The sequence below is a fragment of the Hoplias malabaricus genome, chromosome 18 (genome assembly GCF_029633855.1).
Source record: "Hoplias malabaricus isolate fHopMal1 chromosome 18, fHopMal1.hap1, whole genome shotgun sequence".
Taxonomy (NCBI): Eukaryota; Metazoa; Chordata; class Actinopteri; order Characiformes; family Erythrinidae; genus Hoplias; species Hoplias malabaricus.
Genome location: NC_089817.1, coordinates 30,996,736 through 31,009,145, shown reverse-complemented (window position 1 = coordinate 31,009,145; position 12,410 = coordinate 30,996,736). Strand labels below are relative to the sequence as shown.

The 12,410-nt window shown below is 36.7% G+C and overlaps 3 protein-coding genes across 3 annotated transcripts; all 3 read right to left on the bottom strand.

The window, feature by feature from the left end:
* Positions 1 to 391: 391 nt before the first annotated feature.
* LOC136674284 (trace amine-associated receptor 6-like) lies at positions 392 to 1,408 on the bottom strand. Its single transcript, XM_066650205.1, has one exon. The coding sequence runs from the start codon at positions 1,406 to 1,408 to the stop codon at positions 392 to 394; it is 1,017 nt and encodes a 338-aa protein (XP_066506302.1).
* Positions 1,409 to 5,623: 4,215 nt separating this feature from the next.
* Positions 5,624 to 6,640, bottom strand: LOC136674285 (trace amine-associated receptor 13c-like). The gene has a single exon (XM_066650206.1). It carries the CDS (start codon positions 6,638 to 6,640, stop codon positions 5,624 to 5,626), a length of 1,017 nt encoding a protein of 338 aa, XP_066506303.1.
* Positions 6,641 to 8,729: 2,089 nt separating this feature from the next.
* LOC136674422 (trace amine-associated receptor 13c-like) lies at positions 8,730 to 9,740 on the bottom strand. Its single transcript, XM_066650430.1, has one exon. It carries the CDS (start codon positions 9,738 to 9,740, stop codon positions 8,730 to 8,732), a length of 1,011 nt encoding a protein of 336 aa, XP_066506527.1.
* Between the last annotated feature and the right edge of the window lie 2,670 nt (positions 9,741 to 12,410).

Genomic DNA, 12,410 nt, shown 5'->3' with positions numbered 1-12,410 from the left:
AATCAAATAGTTATTTTAATGGAATATATATTATCAAAAATCTAACAGATGAAGGCCAAGCAGAATAAAAGAGGTGTGGATTTAACTGCTATGTCTCACTGATATGCCTAAAAATTCAAGGCCTAAAAAGACAAGGCAGTTATATTTATTCATTTTCTATAAGCCGTTTATAGAAATGGTCACCTAATGCTACAATATATTGTATCACATATAACCTGATGTCATATTTAGTTTGACTGCAAAATACACTAAGCTAAATATTTCTTTATTAAATGTGAGTATACATATTTATAAAGTTATGGTGTTTCTGAATGACCTGCATTACATGTAATAGTATAATTTCTGAGTCAATGAATTAGTCGAAAATGTGGCCAATAACAACAAAGTGGAGTTAGAAATGTTCTGGAAACAGATTTAACCTTGAAGATGAAGATCGAAATATTCTACAGCTTACAATAAACTTTGTTGATTCTCTAAACCATGAATATAAAATGGCATAAATTAGTGGGTTCACGGAAGAGTTCACATATGTCAACCAGCCAAACACAGTCCACACTATAGACACAGATGTAACATTTTCTACTGACAGAGAACTTACATAAAATGGTATCCAGCAAGTGAAGAAAACAAAAATCACAATTCCCAGTTTTTTTGCTGCTTTTGTTTCGGACGAATTTGAGACTTTTTCTCCTTGACTCTTTGAGACACCATTGGTCACAGCTCTGACAGCTCTGGCTTGACGTATCGCAATTTTAAATATGATTGAATATAAAATTATTATAATAGAGAAAGGGGTTGCAAAAACAGTGACCAAATCAATGATGACCCAGGAGTATTTTACAAAAAAGACACACTCTCCATAGCATCGTACCCTAGACTGAAGAAAATGGTCATTAAAGTACAAGTACATGACATTATAAAATAAACTGAAAGTCCAGCCTAGAATTATGAGCACTGACATCTTACACACTGAGATTCTGGTGCAATAAAGTAAAGGATCACTGACAGCAATGTACCGATCTACTGCAATAAAAATGAGGCTACATACAGATGCTGAAAGTGAGAGGCCATTGATTATTGGAAATATATAGCATCCCACTTTTCCAAAGTACCAACAAGAGTCAAAGAGTTCCATTATTTTCACTGGCATTAGAAACAGTCCCACAAAAAAATCAGCCACAGCCAGAGAGAGGATGAGCAGGTTGGTTGGAGTGTGGAGCTGCTTGAAGTGAGAGATGGAGATAATCACCAGCAGATTCAGAAACACAGTGAACACAGATATACATGAGAGAAGAATAAACAGAAATATATAAGCAGGGCCTGTTCGGACCTCCTTTCTGCAAGATGAGTTGTTGTCTGGAAAGCAGTACTGGACTGTGATGTTCTGCTGAAGCCCAGTGATATTCATCTTAGACATATTTCAAAATTCATGCAATGACTGATTTTTCACTGTCTACTTATGGAAATGTCTGACACTGCCCATTGACACCTGATTGGCTGTTCTTACTCCAAGCACCATCCCATAAGGAATATTCTAAGGTTGTTTTGGAATCAACACTCCCATAATTAATTACAGAATATCTCACAGCAGCGATCAGGTGTTACATTCACACACTGTCTCTCATCCAACACATTGTTGAATCATCCAGACCCTTTGGAGGCCACAGTCAAAAAGAGGCTCATTTGAACAAGGGGCACCGATCCATGTGGAATCTTTACAATTCATTATTTCAGACAGACCTGGCTCAAACAGCAGGAAGGTTGAAATTATATTATGAGAACGATCCATAAGGAATGTACAGCTCAAACTGCTGTGTCACTGTATCCTCTAGGAGACCAGGAATTTACTTGGGCAGCCGCAAGTAACCCCGGACACTGTGACAATCTGCAGAACGAGTTATATTTTCTCTCGTGCCTGGGAATATTCCTCAAAGCAGGATTTCTCAGTTTAGATAGATATCTTAAAGCCAAGTCAGGCCTGTCCTTTAAGAATAGCACTCATGGAGATTCTTATGGAACAGTTCTCCACATGGGTTTAAAATAACTGGCTAACTGAGAAATACTGATTTGTGGAATACAACCCTGGTGGAAATACATAAACGTAACTAGATTACCTTTGTTAGCATTCTGGTACACTTCAGTAGTAGAAGAAAATATAAATTTGCTGAAAAATAGGGCACAGCATGTAGTGTCACATAAAAACAGCTCCAGGGTCCTGAGGTTGTGGGTCCAAGCCCATCTCTGGGTGACTCTCTGTGAAGAATTTGGTCTGTTCTCCCTGTGTCTGCATGGGTTTCCTCCAGGTCCTCTAGTTTCCTCACACTGTCCAAAAACACGTTGGTAGGTGGATTGGCTACTCAAGGAAATTGTGTGTGGTCCTGAAAAGGACTGGGGCCCCCTTCAGTGTATGCTCCCACCTTGCGCCCAGTGACTCTGGGTAGGCTCCGAACACACCACGACCCTGAACTCAATAACATTTACAGACAATGAATGAATGAATGTTGGAAACATACTTTCATTCAGTCATTCATTATCTGTAACCTCTAATCCAGTTCAGGGTCTCCATGGCTCCCAAGCAAGGGGATTTTTAATAAGCAAATGTTTTAACAATAAGTGCAGGTAACAACTGAAAATAACAATAAAATATCTCTGTATGTTTGTGTGTGTGTGTGCAATTGCCAATTTGTTGATAATCAGAATTCCAACATAAACATATACTTTAACACGTGTTTAAGTTAAAGAAAATGAAATCTCAATGAAATGCCAATAAACATGACATTGATATGTAAAGGAAAGCAGTAAAACCAGCCAAAATATTAGTACACAAATTTTGTTCAAGGTGATATGTCCATGGGGAAAATATAAACTTTTAATGCATTATTTAGTATTAATGTAATATATTTATATGATCCTATTTTTTTTTCTTTGTCTAAAATGAATAATTCAGTTTTATCTTTTTTTTTTTTTTTGTTTGTTTCCCATTTTAGCTGGATTTTTCTAGGTAGTGAAATATGACTGGATGCAAATACCTGTTTTAACCACTAGGGGAACTCTGACAACTCTTTTCTTATGTATTCGTGTATGTCATTTTATCCACCTCTAAAGTAATGCCACTGGTTATTAAGGTCCCGACATTGTGTCTCATGCCTGATATTAGGTGTTTATATTGTGTTCTTGTCTGTCATTCAAATATATATATATATATATATATATATATATATATATATATATATATATATATATATATATATATATATATATATATATATATATCAGTGGCGATTGCTCTAAGACTGCAAGGGAAGCTCAGCTTCCCCTACAATGTCAAAAAATAAGTGATCAAATATATACTGTTGTGTGTACATTTCACTGAATAAATATTCACTACAACGCGATTAACTTTTGTTCAGAATCAGCTTCTTCTCACTGGTAAAGACGTGGCTTTCCTCTCAATCATTCGCGCAGAATCACAGTGCTTTAAACAGTGAGGACGCTGAGCGTCCACAGAGCTCAATTGCGAAGCAGCGAAGTGCAGCGAAACGAGATGAGTCATTGGATAAATGCTGGGCTTTGTCCCGCCCATCGGACGCTCAGCGTCTCTGAGGGTCTATGGGGCAGTGGGCTGGCCTCGGCTGGCCCAGACGCTCAGCTTCTGCATGATGATTGGATGATCTGTCTGAGACTGAATCCCTTTTTGATTGACAGCGAAATAAGCGAATCAGCGATCCTTTGGTTTAAAGATCCATGGGAGCATTACATTTTCATTCTGTTCTGAGTTGAACCAGACTTTCTAAGTCCCCTTAGCGGCATTTTCTTTGTTAAAAATGACTAGTGACAAATCGAGCTTCTATTTCTGGTGGGGTTTTTTTTTGTAGCTGCTTGTGTTTGGAGACTGACTTCTATCACTCTTTCTGACTTCTATCGCAATTTCTGTCCAGCGGGTGCTGCTGAGCCCCTCCACCGTCACAAAGCACTCACAGGCGGACACACTTCACATGGGCCAAGGCCGTTTAAGCCTAGCTCTGCTGGCCATTGAGAGGACACTAGTCAAGTCCCTGGAAAAGACGCCTTGTTGGTATGACAGGGTCACAGATAATTTTCTTGAAAAGGAACGGAGGGTAGAATTTACGTATAAATAAACCGACACTTTTTATGATGTAGGCCGAAATTGAGCTTCCCCTCTTTGAAAGACCAGCATCCGCCACTGATATATATATAAATATATATATATATATATATATATATATATATATATATATATATATATTTATATCCACCACCAAAACACAGTCCAGAATCCAGCTTGGTCACTCCAGATGGAAGATTGCTATTGCTGACATCATCCTCAGTGTAGAGACAATAAAAACTCAGCATTTGCACAGATTCAGAGCACCATGTTAGGGAGATGGCTACATGTATCTCTCTTGGGCTAATTATGTTCAGATATCTCTGAATTACTCCTTTTCAAGGATTACACACTTTAAGTCCAGGCTGGTTCCTCAACCATCATGTTCCCCCTGGATCACAGACACTGGGGTCAAATCTGCATTTGACCAACAGTTCTAGGGAAGTAAGAGATCTGGGGGACTACTTTAGTACATTTGGAGAAGGCAGTTAAATGACTCAAAATCACCATCATAGAAAGGCTCCGGAATACAAGCCATGGGTGAGAAGCCATAGCCTAAAACCCGGCCTTTCTCTGGGATGTTGTATCCATCGTATATTTTCCATTCAGTATATTTTGCTGTATCAATATGATAACCTACATACATATTTCTTTGCATTTACAATTACATTGTTTGCTTTGTAACCTCCTGCTTTGTTTTAACTCTTTAGTTGTTTGCTAAAATAGTTTTGTGGGTTCCCCTTTCTTCTTATCTTTTTTTTTTGTTTGTTTTTTTTTTGTTTATTTGTTTGCTTGTGTGTTTTGGTTTTCAATATGTCCATAAAAATCTTTCTCACATTTACAAAGGACTTAAACTACTAAGACTCTGTCTATTACAGTATATGATCTTGGAAAAAAAGTGCATCATATTAGACCCAGAAATCATTAAAGTGACCATGTGATGGTTAAAGTGGATCATTGCAATGGAGCTCATCAAACATTTCAGAAGAAAGCAGCAAAGGCCTGAATAAAAAGTCAAACAAAGGGTTTTGTAAAGGTTCATGATTGAGTAATAGATGAAGGTATCTTAAGGCAAATATTATCTAATGTAATTTGACAAATACCTGTTTAACAATAATATATTAAGATTTTTTTTAATTCTAATGATAAAAACGTATTCACATATTATTCAACAATGCTAGTGTTAACACTACTCACAATGATAACACTTAATATTCACGTAATATTGGCAAATTTGCTATTCAAAAAGATGTTTCTTTAAGTAGCCATGAAAAAAGAGAATGTTGTTAAAATACAAATATTAAAGAGGTTAGTTTTCTTGTGTAATAGAAATTAACATAACATGTTATTTGCAGTACAGAAAAAAAATCAGGTGTGACTTTAACTGTGCCTCAATGCTATACTCAAATATTCATCCACAGAAGAAAAGGCAACAATCTTAATTTCCTTAAGCTAAGCATGAGGATGTCTTCAGTGTGTGACTGTAGTTGACATTTGTTAGAAATTTTCTTGAAACAGATTAAACCTTGAAGATGAAGATCGAAATATTCTACATCTTAAAATAATCATGGTTGATTCTCTGAACCATGAATATAAAATGGCATAAATTAGTGGGTTCACAGAGGAGTTAATGTACGTCAACCAGCCAAACACAGTCCATACTACAGACACAGATGTAACATTTTCTACTGAAAGAGAGCTTAAATAAAATGGTATCCAGCAAGTGAAGAAAACAAATATCACAATTCCCAGTTTTTTTGCTGCTTTTGTTTCAGAAGAATTTGAGACTTTTTCTTCTTGACTCTTTGAGATACCATTGGTCGCAGCTCTGACAGCTCTGGCTTGACGTATCGCAATTTTAAATATGATGAAATATAAAATTATTATAATAGAGAAAGGGGTTGCAAAAACAGTGACCAGATCAATGATGACCCAGGAGTACCTTACAAACAAAATACATTCCCCATAGCATCTTACCTTAGACTCAAGAAAATGGTCATTAAAGTACACATAGAGGACATTATAAAATAGACTGAAAGACCAACCTAGAGTTATGAGCATAGACATTTTACACACTGAGATTCTAGTGGAATAAAGAAGAGGATCACTGACAGCAATGTACCGGTCTACTGCAATGAAAATGAGGCTAAAGACAGAGGCTGACAGTGAGAGGCCATTGATTATTGGATACATATAACACGCCACTTTTCCGAGGTACCAACAAGAGTCAAAAAGTAGCATTATATTCCCTGGCATAACTAACAGTCCCACAAGAAAATCAGCCACAGCCAGAGAGAGGATGATCAGGTTGGTTGGAGTATGGAGCTGCTTGAAGTGAGAGATGGAGATGATCACCAGCAGGTTCAGAAATACAGTGCACACAGATATACATGAGAGAACAATGAACAGAAATATATAAGCAGGGCCTGGTCGGGCCTGCTTTCTGCAAGATGAGTTGTTTTCAGGAAAGCAGTACTGGATTGTGATGTTCTGCTGAGGCTCTGTGATGTTCATCTTGAGCTGATTTGAAAAAATCACTGGACTGACTTTCATTTTTCTTTTATGGACATTTTTGACCCCTCCCATGGTCATGTGATTAGTTGTTGTGTCCAACCACTTTCCCAGAAGTAACATCCAATGTTACTTTAGAAATGACATTCCCACCAGTAATAATTCTCTTTTCTGTCATTTAGCTTATCGGTGGATCATCCTGACCTTTTGGAAGTTAACAAATGTCCTGTTCGAACAAGGGAAACCCAAACAATAAGGCTTCTTTTAAAATACCTGGCTCAAAAAAGTAGGAAGGCTTACAAACTGTCAAGATTCATTGACCCTGTACCATCCTTAATGAAAGTTCTCACTCTAGTCCTCTGGGAGTCCTTTTCCACCAAATTAACTCTGGCCCTTAAACATGTGTCATTTCTGATTTTTGGAAACTTTTTTGGGAGTCAAGAACATGTCATCTTTGATTGCAAGAACAATTAGAGGCAGGGGTAATTGTTTAACATGACTTTGTGTTTTTACCTTCCAGATCAATCTTTCACATTCCAGGTTTGCAGACATTTGTGAAAAGACTAGGTATTAATGTGAGCATAATTTCTGGGTATACTTAGTGCAGAGAATGAATCAGAAACAAAGTATATGCACAGTATCAGAGCACAATGTTAGGGTGACAGGTGTAAGTTATTTCTCGTGGGCTGATTATGATTCACCCTTTGTCAGGGCTTACCACTTTTTAGTACAGGAAGGTCCAACAACCAATGTTCTCCTGGATCACATGCAGTGAGTTGGAACCTTCAGTGGACAAATGATTTTGGGCAAGCTTAAAGGATTGGGAAACTACTGAATTACAGCTAGCAAAGGCAATCAAATGGAAAGATAAGGCTCAAGCTAACCACCACAGGGAGGCTCCAGACGAGTGAAAGAGAGAGAGAGTGTGTGTGTGTGTGTGTGTGTGTGTGTGTGTGTGAGAGAGAGAGAGAGAGAGAGAGAGAGAGAGAGAGAGAGAGAGAGAGGACCCTAAACCATGACCCTTTGCAATTTTTTTGTTCTTGCCTTATTTTACATTTATGCTCTTATTTCTTGATCCCATTTAGTGCTGTAGTTTGGAGTTTTGCTTTACAAAAGTATCCAGACAAAGCTCTTTTTGACTTATTCTCAGAGCTTAAATCAACAAATTCAGAGTGAATTATGGTTTACAACCAATCATTACTGGACTAAAAAAAAATAGAAAATATGTTGGTTTTAAGCAGAATTTAGACCATGTTAGATATCTAGGCCTTTAATGTGACTATATGATTTGTGATTAGAACACTGCAATAGATGTATTTATGTTATCACTATGTTTTCCATACAAGAATAATACAGGCCTGGATACATGACGTAGAAGGAATGTTCTAAATATTTGTGATTTGGTGATATATGGAGAGCACCATACAGCAAAATAATACCCAAACCAACAGGGGACTTACATTAAAAAGTTACTGAAAATGACACTTCACACATTTATTTAAACAGCCAAAAAAAAAAAAAGTAAATCAATAAAATACAAACATTTAAACTGTTAATCTGGTGTCTACTTAAACAGTACAATTAAATGTATATTATCAGAACTGAAAGTGATGATGGTAAATCAGTGGATAAGGGATTTAACTGCATAGCTGCTACACCAAAAAAATCATATCCAGCAAGAAAATGCAAAAATGTAATAATCTCCATCTAAACATGAAGATATGTAATTACTTTGACACAAGGGGTGATTCTGCACCTTTACATTTCCAGCCAAGCTGTAATATATTACAGGTGTTGAAAGGTTTATTATCATTTAGGGACAAGAACATGGTTACAGAAAACTTCAGAAATTCAAATCCATCAGGAATATCACTATGCCCTCTTAATTTTGGGAAATACACTAAGCTGAAAGTGATTTCCTCTGGCCTAATTACTCTCTTCAATTTTCCATATGAAAAATGAAGAATGAGTCAATATTTCTGTAGTGCTGTAGGTTATTGGTGCTGGCAATAGTTATTGGTACTGGCAAAAATTCAGTTTCTTTGTCAGTGACATTTTCCAGAATGTGCTCAGCATTAATTTCTTTTTTCAATTACATATGTTCAGGAAAGAGATTAAACCTTGAAGATGATGATTCAAATATTCTACAGCTTACAATATATTTAACTGACTCCCTGAACCATGAATAAAAAATTGCATAAATTAGTGGGTTCACAGAGGAGTTAATGTACAGCAACCAGCCAAACACAGTCCATACAACAGACACAGACGTGACACTTTCAAATGACAGAGAACTTATATAAAATGGTATCCAGCAAGTGAAGTAAACAAAAATCACAATTCCTAGTGTTTTTGCTGCTTTGGTTTCAGACAACTTTGAGACTTTGTCTCCTTGACACTTTGACACAGCCACAGCTCTGACAGCTTTGGCTTGACGTCTTGCAATTTTAAAAATGCTGGAGTATAATATTATTATAATAGAGCAAGGGGTTAGGAAACAAATGACCAGGTCAACAATGACCCAGTAGTATTTTATGAACAAGACACACTCTCCATAACAATTTATCTGAGATTGGAAGAAATGGTCATTAAAGTACAGGTAAATGATATTATACCATAAACAGAAAGACCAGCCTACAACTATAAGCACATACATTTTACACACTGAGATTCTGGTGGAATAAAGTAGTGGATCACTCACAGCAATGTACCGATCAACAGCAATGAAAATGAGGCTACAGAGAGATGTAGACAATGAGAGGCCATTGATTACAGGAAAAACATAGCACCCCACTTGTCCAAGGTACCAGCAAGAGTCAGCAAGTTCCATTATTTTCACAGGCATTAGAAACATTCCGACTATAAGATCAGCCACAGCCAGAGAGAGGATAAGCATGTTGGTAGGAGTGTGGAGCTGCTTGAAATGAGAGATGGAGATGATCACCAGCAGGTTCAGGAACACAGTGCACAAAGATATACATGAGAGAATAATGAACAGAAACATATAAGCAGGGCCTGTTCGGACCTCCTTTCTGCAAGATGAGCTGATGTCGGCAAAGCAGTACTGGATAGTTATGTTTTGCTGAAGCTCTGTAATGTTCATTGTAGACATATTTCAAAAGTCATACTCTGATTGATTTCTACTGTCTATTTATGGACAAGAATGACCCCTCCCATTGACACAGGATTGGTGTTAATCCTGTTTTAAATCAAAATAAATATTCAAATGTTAATTTGGAATTGACATTCCCATATGTAAGTACAGAGTATCTCACACCAGCTATTGGGTGTTAGATTCATTTACTTTTTATTTGACACATTGAACCATCCCCACCCTTTGGAGGTCACAGTAAGTGGAAAGTCTGTTTAATCAGGAAACACAAAGTCTGTTTAATCAGGAAGTTACAAGGGCTCTTTTCAATTCATCATTCCATAGAGACCTGTCCCAAAGACTAACACACTCTCAGTGATCCTGAACCATCCATAATGAAACTTGCTCGCTTCTTAAGTAAACAGAACTGGGAATAACACAGGAAGAAGCAGGTTACCCCACATGTAGTGACAAGCTGCTGAACAAGTTATATGTTCTAGAGGTCACCTACTTCTGCCTGTGAGCTTTCCTGGCCTAAATTCTTCTTAATTAGAGAATCATTTCTGCATATCCTCAGTACAAAAACTTCATCAAGAACTCAGTATCGGTGCAGTATCATTTATGCAGTGAGTGGTGTAAGTTTTTTTTTTTTTTTTTTGATTTATGATTCAGTCTTTGTCAAGGCTTACCCCCTTTTAGTACAGGGTTGTTCAGGGTGGTCCATTAACCATCTCTGTCCCACTGGATCACAGGGATTCTCCTGATTTCAGACCAAGAGAAAGAGTGTTTATCTTAAACCCTCAATTTTTTCAGCATTCAACATAATTTGCAGAATAAATATGGTAATCTATACACTGCAGATACCTAACTCTTTGTATTTACCTTGTTCTTGACTTGTTTTATGTTTTTTGATCTTACCTCTAATCCTGTTTTAGTTTTTTATTGGCCTAATTAACCTACATGTGTTTTTTTTCCTTCTTGGTCCTGTTGAGTGCTGTAGTTAATTTTGCTAAATTTAGTTTTTTCTTTGTTTACTAACATTGTTTTTATTCTGTTGTGTGTTCCTCTAATATCTGCCAAGTGTCCACACAAACCTTTCTTACATGTCCATAAAAAATAAATCAACACACTGATATTTTATCTACTATATCACTTCCCTAAGCTAGAAAATCTGGTCTTGTATAAAATATACTGCATGTTAGACATGAATCATTTTATTGTGATCATAAGACTGGTGACTGGAGCACAGTGACAGAACTTGTTATTATGTCATCACAATATATTGCAGAAGAGAACAGTATAGCCTGAATGTGCAGAATGTGCAAGAGATGCTGAAAATGCTTGTGATGGAAGGATACATGGAGGGCATCATAATGCAAAGTAGTCCAAAAATGTATTTCATTACATTTTATAATTGTTTAATACATTTTCTAATGCAAAACAAAATAAATTAGGAATTGACATGGCTGCTATAGTAACAAATTCAAATCAAGTGAGAAAATGACAAAAAAGTTATTAAACTCCAGCTAAACATGAGCATATGTAATTGTTTGACACATTGTGTTTCAGGAACTTTAGAGTTCCAGTCAAGCTCTGATATTAAATTAGTTTTAAAATCATTTAATATGGTCAGTGGTCAGTAACGGCAAAGTGATCAACAATTTCAGTATGATGTTACAAACATTCTGGAGAGAGGACAAACCTTGAAGATGACAATTCAAATATTCTACAGCTTACAATATACTTAACTGACTCCCTGAACCATGAATAGAGAATGGCATAAATCAGTGGGTTCACAGAAGAGTTAAGGTACATCATCCAGCCAAACACAGTCCACACTATAGACACAGATGTGATATTTTCCACCGACAGAGAACTTATATAAAATGGTATCCAGCAAGCAAGATAAGCAAATATCACAATTCCCAGTGTTTTTGCTGCTTTGGTTTCAGAAGATTTTGAGAGTTTGTCTCCTTGGCTCTTTGAGACACAATTGGTCACACTTCTGACAGCTTTGGCTTGACGTCTTGCAATTTTGAAAATTATGGAATATAAAATTATTATAACAGAACATGGGGATACAAAATAAAGGACAAGATCAATAACTATCCAGGAGTATTTTATGAACACAACACACTCTCCAAAACACCTTATCTGAGATTGAAGGAAATGGTCATTATAGTAAAAGTACATGGTATTGAAAAATAAACAGTAAGACCAGCCTAGAATTATGAGAACAGACATTTTACACACCCCACGAGAAGATCAGCCACAGACAGAGAGAGGATGAGCAGGTTGGTTGGGGTGTGGAGCTGCTTGAAGTGAGAGATGGAGATGATCACCAGCAGGTTCAGAAACACAGTGCACACAGATATACATGAGAGAATAATGAACAGAAATATATATGCAGGGCCTGTTCGGACCACCTTTCTGCAAGATGAGTTGTGGTTAGGAAAGCAGTACTGAACTGTGATGTTCATCTTAGATATATTTCCTAAATCGTTACTCCTGTTTTAGTGTCTGACTTCCACTGCTTATTTATGGAAAACTTTGACCCCTCCCATTGACACAGGAGTGGCTGATTTGTCTTTAATAAAAGCTCCAAATAATATTCCAGTAGTAGTTTAGAATTCCCAAATGTAAAATAATATACTATTTGGAGTTAGAATCTGTTACTCTATG